At 42.0% G+C, this 25,391-nt stretch overlaps 2 protein-coding genes across 2 annotated transcripts; both read right to left on the minus strand.

The window, feature by feature from the left end:
• Positions 1 to 12,214: 12,214 nt before the first annotated feature.
• On the minus strand, positions 12,215 to 15,152 carry LOC143541706 (uncharacterized). The gene is made up of 2 exons (XM_077034474.1): positions 14,625 to 15,152; positions 12,215 to 12,394 (listed from the first exon to the last, which is right to left on the minus strand). Exons 1-2 carry the CDS (start codon positions 15,150 to 15,152, stop codon positions 12,215 to 12,217), a joined length of 708 nt encoding a protein of 235 aa, XP_076890589.1.
• Positions 15,153 to 19,677: 4,525 nt separating this feature from the next.
• On the minus strand, positions 19,678 to 20,223 carry LOC143541793 (uncharacterized). Its single transcript, XM_077034543.1, has one exon. The coding sequence runs from the start codon at positions 20,221 to 20,223 to the stop codon at positions 19,678 to 19,680; it is 546 nt and encodes a 181-aa protein (XP_076890658.1).
• Between the last annotated feature and the right edge of the window lie 5,168 nt (positions 20,224 to 25,391).

The following is a 25,391-nucleotide window of genomic DNA, read 5'->3' on the forward strand; positions in this document are numbered from 1 at the left end:
GATACTGTTTAAGATGTTATTAATGGGAAAATGGAGAATTTGGTAAATTGTTGTGGGGTTGTGATGAAAATCAAGAATTGGGAATAAAGTTGTTAGATTTGTGAAGAGATAGTTTGGAACCCATCATGGCATCCTCAAGTGTTTCCTTGAATTATGGATGATGATCATATAGGGAAAACTAGTTTGTGTTTTTTTTAGTGTGTGCATGTTTTTGGGTATTTTGGTAATTTGATGTGGGGCTGCTATGAAGTTCAAGATCTTGGCATAAAGTTGAGCTTTTGAAATCCTCAAGTGGTTTCTTGAAAGATGCATGCCATTGGATGTTATCATGCATGAATGCTACTGTGGTAGGGGTATTTTTGTAATTTTGATGTGGGGATTTGGTGAAGGTCAAGATTTGTGCATAAAGGTGAAAGCTTTGTGAAGAAAAAGTTTAGAAGCCATCAAAGCATTCTCAAGTGCTATGTTAGGGAGAGTTTGGTAATTTTGATGTGGGGTTGTGATGAAGATAAAGAAAAGGTCATAAAGTTGAAAGCTTTGTGAAGAGAAAGTTTACAACCCATGCTCAAGTGTTTTCTTGAATGATGGATGGTGATCATTTATGTGAACCACCATGTGTCCTTGCTTTGTGGGGGCAATTTAGTAATATTGTAATATGATGTGTGCTTTTGTGTTAATTTCTGTTTGAACAATGAACATGCTCGTAATTTCACTGTTGAAGCTTGCTTGTATGTATAGAGACTATGTTTGTCTGTTTGTTAATAGTAGTTGTTGCAAAATAAAATATAGTTTAATACTTAATTAATTACTGGCCAACAAACACAAATGCAAGTATGAAAAGAAAAAAAATTAATGAACCAAAAATAAAAATGATCGAACTATAGGAGTATAAGTTGAAGATGATACTACACGGACAAATTATCTTTTTATTTTAAAGAATTTGAATTCAAATCTTCATTTTTATAAAATGCATACCACAAGTCTGTTCCGTTATGGGAGCTTTGGTTTTTAGCTTTTCATAACCGATTGATTTTGGTAAATTTGGTTACTGGAAAACGATTGTTACCATCTTACTTCGGTTAACTATCAGATAACCGCCGGTTCCAACATACAGAAGGATTCAAGCTAATTTGATTTTTTTGTTTTCTTCTAATGGCAACTCACATGCTCTTGATTCTACTCTTAGTTACACCTTTTATTTGTGAACCACGGGCCTAACCGTTACTCATTGTCTCATTGAGAACACAACCATTTTCCAACACTTTGATACTGCTAAATCAAAGCCACTTGATAGCTATTTTGAATATATTAAGTTATATTCTGACCAGATAAAATATGTTATTGAAGAGGTAGGTCCCAGCAGAGCCCAGTTGGACCCGCAAGACTCACCTTAAACAGAGACGTCTGCGCAGTCGGACCCGCAAGACTCACCTCAGAGGGACGTCTGCGCGGTTGGACCCGCAAGACTCACCTTAGAGGGACGTCTGCGCAAAGACCAACTGGATCCGCATGACCTACCATGCTCAGAGACGCGACGTCCTTACGCGCAGTACGCAAGCTGCTCACGCAGGAAACGCCTCGCAATGGTCGACGTACTCCGTCTGTTCCCGCAGCTACGGATACTAGCCATCAGGGAAGGCAACCCGCACAGCAAGGCTACACGCACAAGGCGCTAACTCTCAAATAATTCAGTAATGTCACCTGAAGAAGGAATGAGCAAGCCGGGAACACTCCCGCCCAAAGCCGGGAATACTCCCGCCCAAATGAGCCAGTCCGTACGATACTGGAGGATCTTTTGTACTGTACCTGCCAAGGTATGGACAAAAAATCTGACCAAAGCTACGACAGCTCACTGACAACAGTACGACGGGCAGCACGCTCTAGTACTTAAAGTCACTATCAGCCGCAGCCTACTCACCAACCCCTGTCGGGGCACGTCCATAGCCTGCAATTGGTGGAAAAGGAATAGTACACAGCCGGCCTGGTCGCTATCAGCCGCTGCCTACCCACCAACCATCAGCATGGCACGTGCGTAGCCCACAGTTGGTAGAACAGGAATACTATTCAGCCGGCTGTACCTGCTTGGAAACCTACCTTCGGCTATAAATACTCCAACACCTTGGAACGGTATCATCATCTTATATCTCCATATATTATCTGATATCTGCTCTAGTCATTTCTCTTAATATACACTTATATTCAAATCTAGTCTGATTCTTACGCCGGAGGGTGGTCACAAGGAGGTACCCCCCCTTCTCAGTGACGAGCTCACGGTGTCTGTTTTGCAGGTCATCAGAAGAATAACCATCTTGCCGGACATAACCCTCGTGGGAAACATCTATTTAACCCCCAGATTATCCGTAATCTGCCCGGGGTCGATTAGTGTTTCTTCATTGGCGCCATCCTTGCATAAAAGCTAAAACTAATTCTTTTCAGTTTTTTCAAAACTTCTGGAAAGATGGTTAAGGTTACTCCGTTGCCAAGGCCAACGAGCGACCAAGAAACTCCGGTAACCACAACCCCAGCTACTGGGGGGAACACCGGCGAGCACACAAATTTTACGAACACTACCCCGGTTACCCAAGCTAGGGCAAGTGCAGTAAATTTTACGAACACTACCCCGGTTACCCAAGCCGGGGCAAGTGCAGTAAACAATCATCCCCTGGGTTTCATTGATACCCAGGTGGAAAGACAACAGACGAGGCTCCCCCGCCAAACACTTGAACAAGTTAAAGCGTGGGCGGAAGCACGTCAGAAGGAATTCCAAGCTGAGTTGGACGAACGCTTACGTTCCATCCAACAGGCTGACGAATTTGGAAGCACTCGACAACAGCTCAACATGAGCAGTGAGTGCGAGTACTCGGACGATGATCGGGAGGAATCCGACACCGACGCAAACCCTCGCCATAGGGCAAAAGGGAAGCGTAAGGAAACGGACTTCCAACCGAGAAGGAATTTCGGAGACACCTTCAAACCAAGGAACGCGGGGGGAAACCCACGCGACTTCTCCAAAACCTTTAGACCAACTGCTGCAAATGCGGGAACATCCAAGTTTGCAAGGGACATTGCGGAAGCAATCGCCCCGAGAAGTGCCAAACAGATGTCCAACATCGGCACTTATGATGGTATATCTGACTCAGACGATCATTTGAACAGATTCATAGCGGGGGCAACCGTCAGCAACTGGACGGAACCCACGTGGTGTTATATGTTCCAGATGACGCTGGTTGGAGCGGCTAGAGCGTGGTTTGACCGTCTACCGGTCCACCACATCTACGATTGGGCAGACTTCCAACAGAAGTTCAGCCAACACTTCAGTCAACAAAGAAAGTACACTGAAGAGCAATGGACGATCCTCAACTGCATCCGAGAGGAAGTTGAATCTTTGCTAGACTTCATCACTCGCTTCAACTCAAAGAAGCTGAGTCTGGGCGCTATTAGCGAAGATCTTGTTCGCGCTGCTTTCATCCAGGGCGCGAAAGATCCAGAGCTCATCCGCACCTTAACGGGTAAAGACGGCATGCCATCCACATGGGATGCCATCATGACAGCAGCTAAACGCTTCGCGGAAACGGAAAAGCAACTGGGCAGAGATCTTCCCCAAAGCACAAACCTCTACACCTAGAAAAGAAGAGAAAACAACGTCCTTACCGCCAGACTAAACAAAAAGAGGAAGCTAGGAATTTGGCAGTCAAGGGTAAACTTTGACACCTCATCCGGCTCGCACCCTCGGTTAGGCGGAAAGGACAACATGCAGTCGTCGAACCGGAACTCCAGATGGACGCCACTCACCAAAAGCGTCACCGACATATTCGCCACTGAGAGGCTCCCATGGCCAGAGGCTCCAATTATCCGACAGCGTCCAAACGCTGATCAAAGCAAATTCTGTGACTTCCACAGGACAAGAGGCCACACCACCGAGGAATGCTTAGACTTGAAGGACATCGTCGAAGCATTTGTCAGAGATGGGACGCTCACGCACCTCGTGGCGTAATGAACGCTGAGCAGGCTAATGCGTGTTGAACCCCAGTTGGGAAAAACACGAATGAAGCTGCAGCTTCAATGTTGGAGACTACATACTGCGTAAACAACGAGATTCCGAACCAAGTGCATATCGGCTCGAAAGGCTCGATGACACTCCCATCCCAAGAACATGGAAGGGAGCTCAATTACACAGGCTGCATGTAGATCAATTCCAAACTTGTAAAGAAAAGGCCCAGAGCCACTTCTAATGGAAATGATTCTCCTTATCACATTGACGCTGATGATCTTACATTTATACTTATAAACTTTCCACACTGATATGCCGGTATTCACCGCATAAATAAGTGGGGAAGTAAGTCGTTGCGTGTGGACGGCGGCAAAACCCGCATAAACACAAAAAACGGCAAAAATTTCAAACAAATGACAACCTTCACGCATGTCAGTTATAGGTAAAGTTTGGTCATCCCACTAAATGAAAGTGCCGGTCTTATCCGCACAATCATGATAGAGGAAACTGAACTTTAACCTATTGACAGCCGCGCGTCGAAAGGTTTAACTTATCCAACACTGATATGCCGGTTTCACCGCATAAATAAGTGGGGAAGTAAGTCGTTGCGTGTGGACGGCGGCAAAACCCGCATAAACACAAAACGGTAAACCTTCACGCAGGTCAGTTATAGGTAAAGTTTGGTCATCCCACTAAATGAAAGTGACGGTCCTACCCGCAGAATCATGATAGAGGAAACTGAACACTAACCTATTGACAACCGCGCGTCGAACGGTTAACTTATTCAAAACACTGATATGCCGGTATTCACCGCATAAGTGGAGACGTCGTTGCGTGTGGACGGCCGCAAAACCCGCATAAACACAAAAAACGGAAAACCTTCACGCAGGTCAGTTATAGGTAAAGTTTGGTCATCCCACTAAATGAAAGTGACGGTCCTACCCGCACAATCATGATAGAGGAAACTGAACGTTAACCTATTAACAACCGTGCGTCGAACGGTTAACCTATTCAAAACACTTGGAAAATTGCTAAGTTAAACTAAAGTATGCACGAGCGAATCATATATTGTTTATGTGGCAAAACAAGTGCCAAATTAAGCTATAATATGCATGAGCAAGTCATATAACGTTTATAAAGCAAGTCATCTAGTGAAATTGGCGGTCCTACCTGCACAAACATTTATATTTCATAAAAAATTCAAGCATTACAAGAATGGCCGGGTATCTACCCGCCTACATAAATATAAATCTATCCTAACGGTGGGAAGGGATCTCAAGGTTCAAACTTCAGGACCACTACCTCCAAACCCACTTGTACCAGCACCATCAGTTGGCTGTGGCGGTTCAAGGAAAGTCTTGAGAATGGTTAGCCCATCATCAGCAGCAGCAATCTCGTTCACCTTCTCCACCACCGGATGCGGGAAGGCAGCATACTGGTTCACTGCTTGATCATAAGCAGCTTCAGTATCCACATCATATAGAGGGAAGTTGGAAGGCGGGATGCCCTTCTCAACAAACCCTAGACCAAGCAGGAAGCCAGCCTTTTCCCCATCCTCATTAGAAGCGTTGAGGGCTGCGCTCATGGCATCGTCATAAGATGTGTTCGTGAAGATCCGATGCACAACCTACAAGAAAAAATACAAAGTATCAAAACCTTTTCTAAGTACAAAGAAAAGCGTAAAGATATTATGAAGCTACGCATACCTGCGACAACGCTTCTCGTAGAAGCCATTCCTTAGTAATCAGAGCCTCCTGGAGGGCAGCTTGAGCTTGGTTACGGGCGCGTTCGGCTTCATTTTTGTTAAGGTTGGCAAGCAACACTTCCTTAGCAGCAGCCTCTTCAACGCCCTTTAGCTTACGCTCAGTGTGGTCAAGCATACCCCTCTGATCCAAGATCTCTTGGAGCTTCTTGGCGTCTTCCATGGCCAAGGCATCATGAGCCTGCTGAAGCCTCTCTAGTTTAGCTTTAAGTTCCTCATTCTCAGCGCGCAGAGGCTCAGCAACAGCTTCAGCTCTGGTGGCCCTCTCGGTCGTGTTCCGCGCAGTTTCCTTAGCCAACCTAAGCTGTTCGTTAACAGCTTGAGTAGCCTTGGAACGAGCCTCGAGACGGGCCTGAACTTCAACCTCGAGGGCCTTGAAGGCCTTTTCCTTCTCCGCAGCAACGGCGGAAAGTCTCCTGTTCTCCTCCCGGATGGCCCGCGCCTGAGCCACTTCTTGGATACGCGTCGCCTTTAACTTGTCGTTTTCACGACAAAGCAACTCGACGCGCGGCTGCATCCGGGCAAGGAGAATCCGAAGCTCATTTGTCAGCCTACCCTCCTGGTAGCTAGACATGGCTTCCCCCAACGCGCCACTTGGGGCCGCGTGACGCGCCCACTCGACGCAGTCCACAGCCGTCCGAAGGGTTGTTCCCCGGCGGATGTTACACCGTGGAACATACACCTCATTGGAATCCGACACTGTAAAAACAAAAAACAGTTAGGAAAGATGATAAAAATATAAAAATGCCAAAATAACCCTACGCACCTGTAGGGTCGACAACAGGCCGGTAGCCGCCGAACCCATCACCCGAACCTAAGGGATATCCATCCAAGAGGTCAGGCAGATGGGAAGGAGGCAGAGATTGGCTAGAAGCCCCGAACATACCTGCTGAACCGGCCGGGGACGAGGTAGTCGCCGGTGCCGGAGGCACGGTTGAAGCCGCGGTAGAGACCATCGGAGGTGAACTCACTGGAGGTGAACTCACAACCGTGGCCGCCGCTGCGGAGGAGCCCGCGGAAACAATCACCGCCGTCTCAGTGAAGGATTCCGTGAAGATCGCACTGACAGCCGGCGGGGATGATGTTACAGTTGGAACAGTTGCCTCAACAGGATGAGCAACTAAACCAATACTGCAAACAGGCGTAGCCGCCTGGGTCATCGCCTCGGGTAGGTTGACCAAACCTACCGTCATGGGTCCAGAACTGCTCCTTCCCGCATCACTTTGGAATGCAGTAGCATCCACGCCTGCATGAAAACAAGATATTAAAAACAATGGCGGAAAGAATTACGGGTAAAATTAATTTACACTTACGAGTTTTCTTGAGCTTGAAGGTTCTGACAGGCGGGGACGAACCCGATGGAGCCGGCCTCTTCACGCCGGTCACCGTCGTCGCACTAGGCTGCCCGGAGGTGATAGCTGTCTCAACCTCCGGAACAGTGGTCTTACCACCACCAGGGTTCCCCGCCGCCTCCTCGCTCTCGGTCTCCGAGTCAGACCGGTTGCCCTGATCGGCGCAGGCAACCTTCGCCTTGCCTTTCCCGCCAGCAGCCTTCTTCTTCCTCGCGAAGAAAGGACCATCTGCGGATTCCTCATCACAAGATGACAAAATTAGAGGAATTCCAGCAGAGGTTTGAGCATTGAGTGGGCGAGGGTTAAATAATCCCTTACCTGGCCGCGTGGCGCTTAGAATCTCGTGGCCTGGCGGGTAGACCTCCACGAACCTATCCGCCGTTTGCTCCAAGATGGGCAACTCGTTCTCGTCGAGAGCACGAGTACCCAGCCGAGCGGGACCACCGCTCTCACGTGGTTGCAGAAGCGACTGCAAATTGTTCCCCTCTGAAAATAAACAGAAAAGCAGTTAGAAGAAAAACCCTAAATCAGCAAAAAGATATGAAGCATACCGTAAGGGATAGAGTTCAAACCGTATTCGAGGACGATGGGAATCTGTGGCACCTCTGCCCCAGCATCCTTCCATACCCGGCTCATCCCAAGCATCACCATCCCAGACTCCGCAAAGCGGTAAACCGGAGTCTGGATCTGGGAGATCTTGGCGAACCATTCCGCCTCTTGGTAATTGGAGGCGTGAAGGCTAGGGAGCGCCCTCCCGTTCTTGAACGTCATCGCAATGGGGACGACGCGAGCGGAGACGTAGAAAAACTCCCGCTTCCAAGAACGAAGACTGCGCTCGGTAGCGCAGATCTTCAAACCCTTGATCCGATTGACCAAGGTATACCAGCCCTGGATGCACCTCCAAGAGTAGAAGGTCATCAGGCGGTCGACGCGGGGCTCAACGCCCAGAATATGGCACACCCATTCAAAATGGCGAACCTTTGCGATCGCCATCGGGTGCACCTCCGTTAGGTGTACACCGTGTCTCTCCAAAACACGGTACACAAACTTCGTCAATGGGAACCTGTGATTCCCATAGATGAAGAATGCCGCATACACCCTTATCTTGCCCTTGGGGGCATCGTACACCGTCTGGTGAGGCTCAGGAAACTCAGGCTCGAATGGCTCGAGCATGAACTTCCTGACGATGTACTAATAAACGTCGACGGAAAGAGCACACTGGCACTCCCCAGCAGTAATCTTATCGTCCTTGTCAGACGTCGGGTTCTCGATGTACACGTCAGACTCCTCGGCAATAGCCTCAGGATCACGAATGGAAGACATGTTTCGGAGGATGGAAAGAAGAACGATTTCAGGAGAATGCTCGACAAAAGTTAGAGTATTCGCCGGAAATCGCTTAGAAGATGAAGTGAAACTGTGAATTGAGATGCATCCTCTCCTCCCTTTATATACTCATCGCAATGAATGCGATGAATTTAATGCGGATGAGAGAGGAAAGCGCAGGTGCAATGAAACTATGACACGTGGAAAGAGCACGCTGGCAACAGCTGTCGACAGGACGCGCGCCGTAAACTTCGCGGCCACGCGCCCGAAAACTCGCGCCCACGCGCCTGAAAAAGCGTCTGGAATGACCATATACTGTCACGTCGCCATAACTTCATGCACGTCCTGAAACTGTCAGAAGAAACCGTCAGACCACGCTGACGTCCCTTCAACAGTTGGACTGTCCTTATCCTTTCACCAACTCTTCGAATTTCAAAAAGATTCAAAAAGATTCAAAAGTAAGCGGGACTTTACCCCCTTACCTTGGCAACCAAGTAACTATAAGACAGGTGCGGGTACAGTGTCAAGGCAAAACCCTTCACATACTTAGCACCTGCAGGGAATTGAAGCCAAGAATACAACGGCAACCAAGTAACTATAAGACGGGTGCGGGTACAGTGTCAAGGCAAAACCCTTCACATACTTAGCACCTGCAAGGAATTGACGCCAGGAATACCTTGGAAGTAAAGTAACTATAAGACGAGTGCGGGTACAGTGTCAAGGCAAAACCCTTCACATACTTAGCACTCCGCAGGGAATTGAAACCAAGAAGGATCTTCTGGGCCATGCTTGCAGAAACGGAAATAACATCCAAGCATAGCGAGAACGTTGAGAACTAGATTGTTTGAAGCTCCAAGATGGAATTGGTTGTTTAACATAATTGATCACTATGTTTAAAACTACCAAAACCTCATGGAGAATCTACACAAGTGGAACTCAACGCTCCTGACTTGCGAGGAGGTTACAGACCTACCCGCATCATACCCAAAGATCAAGCAGAAAAGTCGGGAATTTCTGCACGTGACATTAGGACTTCCGCGGGAAGAATCCCCATGGAAAACCTTAAAACTAAACCCTTTTCAAAACCCCTTGCTTAAGTCCAAAAGTTCACATCACTTATTAAAAATTCATGAGAAGAACATTGGACTGGGGGGACTTGAAGAGGTAGGTCCCAGCAGAGCCCAGTTGGACCCGCAAGACTCACCTCAAACAGAGACGTCTGCGCAGTCGGACCCGCAAGACTCACCTCAGAGGGACGTCTGCGCGGTTGGACCCGCAAGACTCACCTTAGAGGGACGTCTGCGCAAAGACCAACTGGATCCGCAGGACCCACCATGCTCAGAGACGCGACGTCCTTACGCGCAGTACGCAAGCTGCTCTCGCAGGAAACGCCTCCCAATGGTCGACGTACTCCGCCTGTTCCCGCAGCTACGGATACTAGCCATCAGGGAAGGCAACCCGCACAGCAAGGCTACACGCACAAGGCACTAACTCTCAAATAATTCAGTAATGTCACCTGAAGAAGGAATGAGCAAGCCGGGAACACTCCCGCCCAAAGCCGGGAATACTCCCGCCCAAATGAGCCAGTCCGTACGATACTGGAGGTTCTTTTGTACTGTACCTGCCAAGGTATGGACAAAAGATCTGGCCAAAGCTACGACAGCTCACTGACAACAGTACGACGGGCAGCACGCTCTAGTACTTAAAGTCACTATCAGCCGCTGCCTACTCACCAACCCCTGTCGGGGCACGTCCATAGCCTGCAATTGGTGGAAAAGGAATAGTACACAGCCGGCCTGGTCGCTATCAGCCGCTGCCTACCCACCAACCATCAGCATGGCACGTGCGTAGCCCACAGTTGGTAGAACAGGAATACTATTCAGCCGGCTGTACCTGCTTGGAAACCTACCTTCGGCTATAAATACTCCAACACCTTGGAACGGTATCATCATCTTATATCTCCATATATTATCTGATATCTGCTCTAGTCATTTCTCTTAATATACACTTATATTCAAGAGCAATCTAGTCTGATTCTCACGCCGGAGGGTGGTCACAAGGAGGTACCCTCCCCCCTTCTCAGTGACGAGCTCACGGTGTCTGTTTTGCAGGTCATCAGAAGAATAACCATCTTGCCGGACATAACCCTCGTGGGAAACATCTATTTAACCCCCAGATTATCCGTAATTTGCCCGGGGTCGATTAGTGTTTCTTCAGTTATTAACAAATAAATTAAAACAAATTTTCTGATATACAACAGTTTTAATAAAATAATAAAAAAATGAGTTTGGTACGATCCCCTTAATTGAGTTATCTATACATGTAAAATGAAAAAAAACACCAATGGGTACATGACGTCCGCGTGGAGGTTCGTATGTGTTAGAGGCTTTGATCTTGGGGATCTGTGGGTAGGGTTGTTCACGGTTCGGTTTTAGTTTGTTTAAGCCGGCCATTGTTTGGTTTCACAATCTGTTTTTTTTATTCGGTTTCAAAAGTTTTATACGTAGTAAGTAGTCTGCTTTACAGTTTATAAAGAAAATTGTAGTTAAATGGGCTAATTGTTTGAAGTGAACTGGGCCAAAACTGTTGGCCTCAATTATAAACATCTAATTATTACTGTGAAAGTTTCAAATCGAGTCTTGTTGCCTCGTCGTTTACTTGCTGGCTTGCGCACGGCACGAGTGCTCCTTGGCCTCCTACGACGCAATTTGTAAGCCTAAATATTATTTTGTTGTTGATTTATAAATATATATTAAACGTGATATGTCCCCAGATTCATCTCCATCAAATATATCACACATGCATTTAGCCAAAATGCAATGAAGTCTATGATTTGAAAAACCCATATAACTGATGTAGCTACAAACACAACACCAAGCCGAAAAAAGGTCAATTTCTCGCTGCCCCACAAGGAAAACAAATATGTATATAAAGAGGTTGTGGAAGATGTAGATTGTCGTCTTTGGAATTACTACTTTTATGTGGATTTGACGTACCTTGATGCTTATTTTTAATGGTGATTCCAGATGAGTAAACAACCATTTTGGATGTTGGAAATGATGCCTAAGAACATGAACACGGAGCTTGATATCAACAAGTATACTCTCAATGATTATTATATCTCTTGACAGTTGACACAAATCACAATCGTGAACCACCAGTCAAAGTGGCAGATCAGGAGAAGTGACATCCGCCATTTCAAATGACGGATCACACAAACAGTGTAACGCATCCGCCTTTTTAAATGGCAGAACACCAACTAGTTGTTCAACTCATTCGACAGAAATTGACAGACCCTATATATAATTAGAGATCTGCCATTTCAAATGACGGATCTCCTAAAAACCATTAACACTCTTTCTCTCTCCTAAAAATCATTTCAACCTTCAAAAATATCCTATTTTGAAAAAAAACTCCTGTTTGAAGTTTATGAAAATTATTTTTGTACAAATATAGTGATCAGTGGGTTTAGATTGTCTATCCTTGGGTGCTAGTGATGGCGTTCAACGAGAAAGAATAAACCCTAACGGATATGGTCCTTCGTTAGAAAGATAACCTCAAATAAAATACCTTTTTGAAAAGAAAAGCTCTCAAGCTTAATTCATAAAATTCTTTCCAGTGTCTGCCGACAAAAGATGGAGAAACCTCCATTATATAAAATTCTAGAAAAACCATGAAAAAAAAGGAAATACTAAAATTAAGGAAACCATAAAAAGGAAATAATAAAAGGCAATCAAGTCTTTAAAAGTAATTGACATTGCTTCCATCCTCGTCTTCATATGTCAACTATTCCCGGTTCATTGTTGACTCGTCTCTTGGATCATCTAGGTTTGGCCCGTCATCATTCTCCCCCGGTTGAAAAGGACTCGTCTCCGAGTCCTCATTATCAACATCAAGGCCTTCATAAGGAGTAAGATCCGCAACATTAAAAGTGGCCGATACATTGTAATGCCCCGGTAAATCAATCTTATAAGCATTGTCACCAATACGTTTAAGAACTTTAAAAGGTCCGTCAGCTCGAGGTTGGAGTTTCCCGTAGCGCCCTGTGGGAAAACGATCTTTACGTAGGTGGATCCATACTAAGTCACCTTCATTAAACACGATCCGCTTTTGATGTCAGTTAGCTCTCTCTTGATAACGAAGGTTCTGTTGGGTGATACGATCCTTGACTTGTTGATGAGGTAACTTAATCTCCTTCGCATGCTCATCACCGTAAATGCTAAAAGAAGTGGAATCAGTAAACGGTGCCAAATCTAATGGAGTAAATGGGTTGCGACCGTAAACCACCAAAAACGGTGTCTGATTTGTCGAGCGGTGCGTTGAGCGGTTGTAGGCAAATTCCGCCTGTGGCAACGAGAGATCCCATTGTCGAGGATGGTCACCAAACAAACTACGTAACAGGTTTCCAAGACTTCTATTGGTAACTTCTGTTTAGCCGTCAGTTTGCGGGTGATGCGAAGTGCTAAACTGAAGTGATGTTCCCAAGCGTTTCCACAAGGTACGCCAAAAATGACTCACAAACTTAACATCGCGATCAGACGTGATGGTTTTTGGGATGCCATGGAGACGAACGATGTTTGTGAAATAAAGACGAGCAACCTGTGAAGCGTCGTACGTCTTTGCGCAAGGAACAAAATGCACCATTTTTGAGAAACGATCAACGACGACCATAATTGAATCTTTCATTCGTTGAGTGCGTGGTAAGCCAGGGATGAAATCGACACTAACATCTTCCCAAGGGCCATTAGGTACTGGCAATGGGGTATAAAGACCTTGATTCGTGTGGTGCGCCTTTGTGACGTGACAAATGCGGCATCGCTTAGGAATTCTAGCTACATCTTTATCCATTTTTGCCAAAAATAGCGATCCCGAACAAGTGCAACAGTTTTGTCATGACCAAAGTGTCCCGCGAGTCCGCCTTTGTGACATTCCAAAATTAGAGCATCCCTGAATGAGGAATGAGGAACACATAGTAATTTTCCTTTAAAAAGAAAATCATGCTTGCGAACGAAATCTCGAGTTGGTCCAAAGGTCGTTGAGGTCCGGGTCATCCTAGTATAAGTGTTTGATGGAGTCGAAGCCGGTGACATGCAAATGCATGGACGATAACATAGAATAACGACGGCTTAGCGCGTCAGCAACAGTATTAGTGGAGCCGGCTTTGTGGCGGATAACGAAGGAAAAATCTTGTAGTTTTTCTACCCATTTGGCATGTCGTGGGTTTAACTTTTCTTGCCGTTGGATGAACTGTAAAGCTTGATGATCGGAGTAGAGGACGAACTCATTCGGCAACAAATAGTGTCTCCAATATTCTAGTGTCCGAATAAGAGCATAAAATTCCTTGTCATATGTACTGTACTTTTTCCGGGTTTCGTTAGGCTTTTCACTAAAAAAGAGATCGGGCGATCGTTTTCGCTTAAGACACCCCCGATGCCTAGGCCTGATGCGTCACACTCAATTTGGAAAACATCACCAAAATTTGGAAGTGCCAAAACAGGAGCAGTGGTGACATGGGCCTTCAAAGCTTCGAACACGAGTTGTGCGGGTTTCGTCCATTCAAATTTTTCCCTTTTTAAACAATCGGTTAGAGGAGCGGCAATGGTGCTAAAGTTTTTTATGAAACGCCGGTAGAAAGAAACGAGGCCATGAAAACTTCTAACGTCGTGAAAGGACGCGGGGGTAGGCCACGTGGTGATAGCACTCACCTTTGATTCGTCCATCCTAATGCCCTCTTGGGAGACAACATATCCCAAAAAAACGACTTCGTTCACTAGGAAAGCACACTTTTTTTTGTTGCCAAATAATTTTTGCTCTCTTAAGACTTCAAAAATATCACGTAAATGTTGCAAATGTTGCTCCTTGTTGTTACTAAAAACAAGAATATCATCAAAGTAAACAACGACACATTTACCTATAAAAGGTTTCAAGATGAGATTCATGAGCCGCATGAAAGTAATCGGTGAGTTTGAAAGACCAAAGGGCATAACTATCCATTCATACAAAACATCTCTTGTTTTAAATGCCGTTTTCCACTCGTCACCTGGGCGCATCCGAATTTGATGATAACCACTTCTAAGATCTATTTTAGAAAAAACTTTGGAACCATGTAACTGGTCAAGTAAATCTTCAAAACGCGGAATTGGGAACCGGTACTTGACGGTAATTTTATTGACCGCCCTACTATTAATGCACATACGAAAAGTGCCCCTGGTTTGGGTACAAGTAATGCGGGAACGGCACAAGGACTCATGCTTTTGCGGATGAGACCTTTTTCGAGAAGCTCATTAACTTGTCTATGCAATTCAGCAAACTCCTTAGGGTTCATGCGATACGCAGGTTTATTCGGAATGCTCGAGCCCGGAATAAAATCAATACAATGTTGAATGTCACGCATAAGTGGAAGTCCTGCCGGAATTTCATCCCGGAAAACATCTTGAAATTCATCGAGAAGTGGGCTTACGGCTGGCGGCAAAGTGTGGGTCGTCGCATTGGCCTCGACCATAAGCAGACCAAAGAGAACAGACGGGTCAGCAGCGTTGGTGTAGCTTATGAACGCTGCTTTGGGAAGGATTGCGGCTGCTGTTTGCGTCTCCCGTGTGTCAAGGGGAGCCAAAACAATATTGATACCATCTTTTTTAAAGTTGTATGTATTAGTGAACCCGTCATGCTTTGTTTTACGGTCATATTGCCACAGTCGTCCTAGTAATAAGTGACAAGCGTCCATCGGAATTACCTCGCACCAAATTTCATCAGAAATTTGTTACCAATTGAAAATTTTATCAAACAACGTTGAGAAACTTTAACAACGTTACCTTTTCTTAGCCATATGAGTTGGTAGGGATTAGGATGTGGTTCGGGAGTTAACCCGAGCTTCTCAACCATTGTCGTCGTGACCATATTTTCACAGCTTCCGTTATCGATAATGATGTTGCAAACTTTGCCTCGTACCGTGCACTTAGTGCGAAATATATTATTTCGTAGCCAAGTGGAGTCATCTTGTGTTGGAGCCGGAGACACGGAAAGAAGACGTTGAGACACGAGCCTCACCACGATCCGGGTAAACAATTTCTGTGTCGTCTTCGGGTTCTTTGTCAAAATTAGGAACGGGATCATCGACCAAGGCCACAGTTTGGCGATTGGGGCACTCACGTTTCATGTGACCAACGCTGTTGCATTTGTAACACCGCGAGGTGGTAACTTCTGGGAATTGGATGGTTGGTGGATCCATTGGGCTGGCGGCTTTGGTGTTGTTGGGCTTAGTTCCAGAACCGGAGGCGTCGGCCGTTTTAGTGTAAGTGTACCCTCCGATTGGCCGTCAACTTGGTCCGATTTTTCAACTGTTTTTCGACCCGTAAACGAGTTTGCACACGTCATGGAATGTCCAATACAGTTGGAGTTGGACTATATTTTCAATTTCCGGATTCAATGCTCCAAGAAAACGTGCTATTATTTGTTCTTCTGGTTCATCTATTCCACACCGCATACGAAGGCGATCAAACTCACTAATTAATTCTTGGACAGTTAACAAATTTTGTTTGACATTGTGGTACTCCAAATAAGAATCTTGTTTATGTGTGGTGGGTAAAAATTTTGATTGAAGCAATTTTTTAATGTTGGCCCACGTTTCAACTTTTGATTTACCCGCATAAGCACGTTGTTTCCGAAGATGATCCCACCATAATGATGCATATTTCTTAAGTTTAAGGGCGAATAGTTTTACCTTTAGATGCTCAGGAATATCACGGATGTCAAAGACTCGTTCAACGGTGCGGATCCAATCAATAAAATCGTCGGGTTGTGTGTTGCCCTCAAAATCTGGAATTTCGATCCTGATCCCAACGTTTTTAATTCGTCTCGCTGCGGAGCTGTACGACGGTGATTATGTCGGGCAAAAGGGTTTTCGTCCCTCCTCCCACGGCGTCCCATCCGCTGGTAATCATGGGAACCATTGTCGTCGGTGAGTGTATCCTCCGCCGACGTTCTCTGGTTCATGGATAACTCGTTCACGAGCCGTTGAAGACGCTCGAATTCTGCGACGTCATCTGGATGTCGCTGGTTATACATCGCTGCCTGGATCTGGTACCACTTGATGGCGTTCAACGAGAAAGAATAAACCCTAACGGATATGGTCCTCCGTTAGAAAGATAACCTTAAAGAAAATACCTCTTTGAAAAGAAAAGCTCTCAAGCTTAATTCATAAAATTCTTTTTAGTGTCTGCCGACAAAAGATGGAGAAACCTCCATTATATAAAATTCTAGGAGGTGAGCGAGAAGCAGGAGTTGGAAGATCTCCTGCTCCCATCAGGAGGTGAGCGAGAAGCAGGAGTTGGAAGATCTCCTTCAAGGGGTGGTGATGGTTGACCGTGAAGATTCATGGTCTTGGGCGGTTGGTAGCTGCAAAGAGTTTGAGGTTTCGGCGATTAAAAGATGGATGGTGCGGTCCGTTGTGGACGCTGGGAGTTCCAGTTTCCAATGGAGCGATTGGGTCCCGAAAAAATGTAATATTTTTATGTGGAGGGCCGTTCTGGATAGCCTTCCAACCAAGCAGGCTTTAGCTAGACGTCATTTGTATTGTGATGATCATAGTTGCGCTTTATGTGAGAGTAATGAGGAATCGCTCGAGCACTTGTTAACCGGGTGTTCCATTTCTATGGCCGTTTGGAATGCGATTGGTTCATGGTGCAACATCCCTAGACTATTTGTTTTTCATGTCAATGATTTGGTGGAAGTGCATAAGGTTTGTGGTGCGACGGGGAATAAAAGGTTGATTATTCATGGAATTGTCATCATTACTTGTTGGAGGATTTGGCGGGCTAGGAATGAAAATTGGCTTAGAGCTCCTTGCTCCCATCAGGAGGTGAGCGAGAAGCAGGAGTTGGAAGATCTCCTTCAAGGGGTGGTGATGGTTGACCGTGAAGATTCATGGTCTTGGGCGGTTGGTAGCTGCAAAGAGTTTGAGGTTTCGGCGATTAAAAGATGGATGGTGCGGTCCGTTGTGGACGCTGGGAGTTCCAGTTTCCAATGGAGCGATTGGGTCCCGAAAAAATGTAATATTTTTATGTGGAGGGCCGTTCTGGATAGCCTTCCAACCAAGCAGGCTTTAGCTAGACGTCATTTGTATTGTGATGATCATAGTTGCGCTTTATGTGAGAGTAATGAGGAATCGCTCGAGCACTTGTTAACCGGGTGTTCCATTTCTATGGCCGTTTGGAATGCGATTGGTTCATGGTGCAACATCCCTAGACTATTTGTTTTTCATGTCAATGATTTGGTGGAAGTGCATAAGGTTTGTGGTGCGACGGGGAATAAAAGGTTGATTATTCATGGAATTGTCATCATTACTTGTTGGAGGATTTGGCGGGCTAGGAATGAAAAGATTTTTTCGGGCAAGAGCACTAACGTGGCAGAAATGGTTGCGGATATAAAATCTTTGGGTTTTCTTTAGTACAAAAATAGATCTAAGATAGGGGTGGTGGATTGGAAAAGTTGGTGTTTATTTGAGGTAACATGATTGTTGGTTATGGTTTTTGGATTTCAGCGTCTTTCTCCGTCTTGGTGATAGTCGTTGGTTGTGTCTTTTTTTAATGAAAGTCAATTTTCAAAAAAAAAAAAATATAAAATTCTAGGAAAACCATGAAAAAAAAAAGGAAATACTAAAATTAAGGAAACCACAAAAAGGAAATAATAAAAGGCAATCAAGTCTTTAAAAGTAATTGATATTGCTTCCATCCTCGTCTTCGTATGTCAACTATTCCCGGTTCATTGTTGACTCGTCTCTTGGATCATCTAGGTTTGGCCCGTCATCAGCTAGTTTCCGACGCTTGGAGTGTCGTGTATCGGTTTCTTTTTCCTGTTGCACACTTCTAACTTCTTCTTGTCTTCTTGGTGAATATAAATTTGTTTGCTTGCTGTTAATTATAGAAGAAAAAACTTACTTTCCCGTTATATATAATACAAACAAAAACTCAAAAGGACAATACAACCAAAAGACTTGATAAATATATTACAAGAAAATCAGTCAAAGATATGGATGTCTTGTAAATTATGACATTAGACTGGATTAATAAGACTTTACTTTAGTTCTTAAGAATCTAAGATGACAACCTTAAGTAGAAAAAGCTTGGGACATGGGGATGTTTGCAGATCAGCAACACTAGGTTTCAATTAATGTATCTAAAATCATCACATGCAAATATATATTGTCTAAACATAGAACTTGTCTACTTGCCAAGTCATAGCATCAGATGCATTGAACCCCTTTTAATCTCCTCTCTAATATATTTTATGTGATCTACATATAAAAGAGAAATTCTTAAAAATTTCAATATGCTTATGCCTTCATACGTTTATACACTTAAGCCTTATAGTTTATTTCGCATATTTGTAAAGATATTGATTTTGAAATAAACAAAACGGGACTTTTTGAAGAAAGCAAATTAGAAAATACATTAAAGTAAAAAAAAATACATAAAAAAATAAAGTGGATATAGAAATTATTATACGAAGGGGAAAGTTAACGTACAAATGAAATAAACGTGCTAATTGTAAAGATCAAGTAGAGTATTTATATATACAAGCAGAGTAATTATGTAGTTACACTATAGAGTATTTATGTAATTACTCTATGATGTAGTTACATAATTATTCTACTCGATTCTCACAATTAGCACGTTAATTTAATTTATATTTGATCCAAACCCATTATACGAAAAAGTATTAAAAGTAAATTAAGGGCGGACCAGATATAGTACTTACATAAGGAATTCGACTATACAAAAACAGTTTTGTTACGGTCACTTTCATAGCAAACAACAAAGTATTTGAGTCAATCGTATCTAGGTGTGTTAATTATAAGGTGCTTCATTCCCTAGAGTCTAGTCGAGGATTCAAGGGTCGCGGTGAACATTGTCATAATATTATTTGAAGTAGATCAATTTGACGTTCAAGCAAGTTTGAACTAAAGCATAATGATTTCCTATCAAGTAGATCTTGTGTCAGAAACAAAATGCATTTTATGTATCTTGATTTTTGTCCTTAACGTTGTGTTTTCAAGTTTTATTTTTATTTTTTTTGAACTTAAATTTTATTGTACACAAACACCAAAAGGTGAAAACAAGAAGCAGACTCCTCCACAGAGAAACGGAGTAACTGCAAAACTACACTTAAACCAAATTATAATAAGGCAAACTTACACCATTTATCCCAAACCACCTCTTCTTTTTTCGATCTATTTTTTAACCATAAATAACCTAGAGTTTTTTTTTAATATCTTCCATTATCTCATGTATCTTGACCTCTTTGTCTTTATGAAGCTTGTCATTTCTAGCTTTCCAAATCCTCCAACACCCGATTATAATTATACCATGAAGAATCTCCTTTTCTCTTTTACCCAAAACCAAGGAGGAGGAGAGCTCCCTAAGATCTTTGGTTGAAAAGACAAATATTTGAGGAATCCTACACCAAACGCTTATATGCTGCCACACCAAAGCCGAAACAAAACACCCAGACAACAAATGATCGATGTTATCTTCTCCACAACTGCAAAGCAAACATGAAGAAGACTCCACCCTTATGTTCCTTTTTATAAGCATCTCGGAAGTCGGAAGCCTATTCAAAACCGCTCGCCAAACGAAAATATTGCATTTGATCGGCACCCACCTACTCCAATTCAGCACACTCTGCCCAGCACCTAACCTGTCCATTAATTTCTTTCTAACCGAACTGACTGAAAAAACCCCGGAATGATCCCCTAACCACCTCCACGCATCATCCTTCTTACTCCATCTAACCGACATTAACGTACTGAACATAAATTCCCATTCCTGCATCTCCATATGAGACGACAGTTTCCTCGACCACTCCCACCCCCAACAGATAAAGTTATCTTGCCACCATATTCTTCCATTAATTTACAATTCTTTTTCTTTTCTAACTTAAAAATATTTGAAAATCTTTGTTGAAAAGTGCAATTACCAAACCATAGATCTGTCCAAAAATAGATGTTGCTCCCTTTGCCCACTTCACCTTGAATTAAGTTGATGAGCTTCTCACCCCCAAAACAAACCTCGTTTAACACTTTTGCAACCGGTTTCCACGTACTCGTGACATATTTATTAACTGGAACCACTCCAACCCAACCTCTAGAATTATGAACCCTATCAATCACTCTCTTCCATAAATCTATGGTTTATGGAAGCGCAATATTAGCCACATCCAACTTACAAAGGCCAAGACCTCCCCTCTTCTTAGGCATAGTAACTTGATCCCAAGCCACCCACTGTATCTTTTTGGAGGAACTAGCACCTCCCCAAAGAAACTTTTTGATAACCCCTTCTAAAATATCCTTAACTTTAACCGGGTTTTCAAGTTTTATTAAACTAGGAAAAAGAAAAGGTTTTTTAAATGAATATTTTTATTAAACCAAAAGGAACAGTAGCAATTAACTAGCTAGTTAATATTCCAATTTCCAAGTTTCCAAACAAAAACAAAAAATCAAAAACACCATATCAACACTTTCACAATTGCGAAATATACAAAAAAAAGTGATTTTCCCAATCAGTGGGAACTGGGAAGCTTCTTTGAGATATCTTGCCTTTAGTACCCAAAATTCTAGTACCTTTATTTCTTCAGTTATCCCTTCTATTGTTGAGCTGACGCCGTTGAACACTTTAGCATTTTTTTGCCTTCCATATACTGTGTTTCAACGAGAATGAGGCATGTTTTATTGAAAATAGTATACTGTTTTTATATTATTTTTCGAAGTTTCATATGTATTTAAATTTCCATAAATGTACATACAGAGTTATTAAACTATTTTGCTACAAAGTTATTAAATTATTTTCAGTTAATTTTTTCTGTATTTGTGTTTCGTTTTTGCGCTAAAAATTTTAGGTTTATTGGATTTTAATAATCCCTATTGACTAGTATTGGTCGATAATAATCCCTATTCATTTTATCACCGCTGGCAGTCTCAAATTTAAAAAAGTTGGTCCCCAATGGTCCCCCGTTAAAAATGACTTAACGGTGTTATACTTTTTTCCGAATTTCAAACTAATGTTTTAGGGTTTTTGATCGGAAGGAGGATACGAGTCGATTGATGTAAAACTTCGTTCGAAATGGTGCTCCAACACGACGAAACAATGCTTCAATTCGTTTGTTTGAACTTACGATTAACAAAAATCAAGTCGTTTGGATCACCGTTTTGAGCTAAGTTTTACATCAATCGACTCGTATCCTATTTCTGAACAAAAGCTCTAAACAATAGTTTGAAATTCGGAAAAAAGTATAACGCTGTTAAGTCATTTTTAACGGGGGACCATTGGGGCCAACTTTTTTAAATTTGGGACCACCAACGGTGATAAAATAAATAGGGGGATTATTATCGGTCAATACCAGTCAATAGGAATTATTAAAATCCAATAAACCAAAATTTTATTAGGATATTTTTATTTATTATTTAAATACCCATTTTCGTTTTTGCTATGAATATTCAAATACAACATCGTTTCTAAACTTTGCTACAGATTTTTCTGAAGAAACAAATTTTTTTATTAAAAATCAAAACGATTACAATAAAGTGGCAGATAAACGGGTAATAAGCTGCGCCGCAAACCCATTTGAATAGCAAAGCCTATCCTACTAAAAACGAAGCGCTAGGCTACAGATTTGCTAGATTATTTTGCTTAATTATTTTTTAAATATTTACTCTTAAGTTTTGCTACTGATTTGCTATTGACTTTATTAAGTTTTTTTTCTGGAGTTTTCTATGGCTCTATATTACTATGATATATATGTAGGCTAAACCGTTGCCAATTCAAAGCAAAGTTGCTACGTATGTTTTTATACCTAATACATATTTGTGCGCCAGTAATATTTACGTATTTCATTTTACTTAACATTGTCATATACTAATACATCAATAGTCCCAAAAGTACTTATTCTGTAACCTGATCTATTGAAAATTAAGTTTCTGATGAAATACAAATATAAAAAATGAAATATTCAGTCATACACATACTAGAAACAAACACATGGATGTGACAACACAAGAAAATTATATGAAGGTGAGACATGGACTTTTGCATGATAGAAATGGATTGTTGCTATTAGTGTTTGAGGAGTTGAGACAACCCCCACATGTTCTAAAATGGGCATCAGAAGCCATTTAATTTACAAACATATATCCATCTACTTATACATCTACAAATAGTTTGATATATCAAAATCACACATCTATTCTAAATAAGTTTAATCATGCATAAAGGACTAAAATACAAGCATTTAAAACAGTTTTAAGTGCAGTATTTGATGACCTCGATTAAGTTATTAATTTGGATTGTTGTGAACATACAAAGACAAAACCCTCATGCCAATGCCCTCCCCTAAACAGTACAATGTATGATCGATAAGCTAAGTTATTACAAAGTTAAAATAAAGTTCTCTTGAGTTCCTACAACTCAACTATTCAAGTGAGTTCTCAAATGACCACACATGAAACAGTTCACAACATTTGGTTGTGATCAATTAATAAACATATTCTTTTTATTAAATCATGTGTTAAAACGGTATATTTGCTTAATAATTTTATGTAGTTAACGTAAATTGTTATACACCTACGTTTATACTAGGCACAAACATTCAATCACTTGGTTAATAAATATGCATTGTTTAACGAATGAAAGAGAAAAGAAAAAAAAACTATGGTGAGAGTCAATCTTTAAACTATAAGCACATATGAAAGAGAAGAGAAAAACTATATTAAAAAGATTTGAGAAAAACTCTTTAAATCAAAATTTGAGACTTAAGCATACGTGAGAGTCAATCTTTAGACTATGCGTTGTGGTTAAGCGAGCACCGGCTTCAGTGAGTGACGTGAGCCACATCGGCCACGAACACCGCAACACACTCGATTCACCACTCGCCGCGAGCGGGCGCTGCGACCCCGGGCGTGGTCGCTTTGGCTAAAGGAAGAAGATTGATGGGTTGGCTCACGAATAGATGAATTCAGCGGGCGCGAACGAAATGGGGTGAACTCACCGGTGTCACAATCGACAAGGGTTGAAGGGTTAGGTCATGCCTGCGCCACGTGTCACAACATGATTGGATTAATTCACTTGCCGGCTTCAGCGACAACACATAGCCTTAGCCCCATTACCACTTTTCGTTTTTAGTTATTTTAATTAATTATTTTTTTCATCTATCAAATTACCACACTTGCAATGTACAATTTCTATAAATTATGTAGGGATATATTTCGCCCGACAACCTTCATTTTTTTCTCCCAATAACCCACTCACCCAACACACATATAATTCACTAAACATTATAACATGATCCCATCAAGTGCATGTACCAATACCATGCTTCATGGTCAACTATCATGTCTCAAAACAATTCTACCCTTAAGTTATTATTTAAACATATTTTATTGGATTTAAAACGATGGAAAAAAATATACTTTTAGATGTACTTATGGGTTTCATAATTTTGTATTATAAAATGTGTATACATTTTAATTTCAACTACTGATCATTATCTTTAATTAGTTTGGTTGTGTATCATTATGTTGGAAAACTAGATATTCGTGAGAATTAGAGGGTCTTACTCATCGTTTTAAAACTTTATTTGCAAAAATACAATAGTGTTTTCTTACACATCTCACATGATCATGATACTTTCATTTATTGATGGATCATCGATGATCACATTGCTAACGAGCCAACAACGAAATGCGTAGTTATGGTCACATTGCCAATGTTAGTTTCACACTATATTACTAACAAATTATACATGTGTATAAAAGCGGTTGTGGTTTCATACATCACTTTTGAGAAATAAAATCCACTTTTCGACTGAAAATTGTCGTTTACAAAATGTAAACAAACAATTTTCGTGTCTAGTAAACTGATGTAAAAATCAAGGTGGTGTACAACAACCAGGTGCCATTTTATATAGTTTTTTGTAACATGTACCGTTGGTGTGTAAGTAATTATGTTTTCAAAGCTATTATTTTTAGTGTACATCTAAACAGAAAAGACTTAAATGTCTAGTTAAGTAGATACGTGAAAACAAATTCAAACTAATATAGCATGCCAGTAGGTGTTTTAAGGCGTTTTTTAAGCTTATGTGGCATCCTTGGGCGTGCCAAACGAATTATACGGAAAGAGGGAGGAGAACAAAAGACGTGTGTTTTTGGTTTTGACTAAAGTAAGTCGTATATATGATGACCTTACTAGCATTTTTACTTAAATTTTACACACTACTAAGTTTATTACTTTAACCAAACGAGAAGATTTAAACCAAACGCATAACCTTTCATCCGAGATTTTAACCAAAGCCGACTGGAAGTTAATTAATTGCGGTCTAGTTGGATTACATAAATTACATCCATATATATCCATGTAGTTAACAAAAGTTTGTTTTTTTTCTTTTCTTTTCTTTTCTTTTTAGTATTTTCATGTAAACATGTAAATGTAAATCTTAAGTATTTAGGGTGGTTTAGTTGGATGCTGAACCCATGCACATTCATTGCGATTATCAATTTATCATTATCATTATCATCACATCATCTTCTCCATGTTTATCCAGATTAGCATTTACAGTTGGTGATTGCAATGACTTTAATGCCATACATCTAACCAAATTAAGGAGATGATGACAGAAGCTACCCTTGCATGTCTAACACGTCTTCCTCAATCTTTTTCAGATATCGTCATCACACACCTCTCTTTCTCTCTCTACATTACATTTCTCTTAATTATTATTTATCAAACATAAACTTCAACTTGAAGTGCATGAATCATGATAATAATTACACATGTATGAAGATAAATATTCAACACAAAATCAAACGATTAAATGATTAATTAACATTCAGCTCGATAAGTTAAAGATTACAATATCACAAGGACTGAAACTCAAACAAAACTTCCCAATTAACTAACTAATTAAAGACATTATATGT

Source organism: Bidens hawaiensis, unplaced genomic scaffold, assembly GCF_021521415.1.
Source record: "Bidens hawaiensis isolate Kalapana, Puna unplaced genomic scaffold, B.hawaiensis_p1.1 tig00000055_1, whole genome shotgun sequence".
Lineage (NCBI taxonomy): Eukaryota > Viridiplantae > Streptophyta > Magnoliopsida > Asterales > Asteraceae > Bidens > Bidens hawaiensis.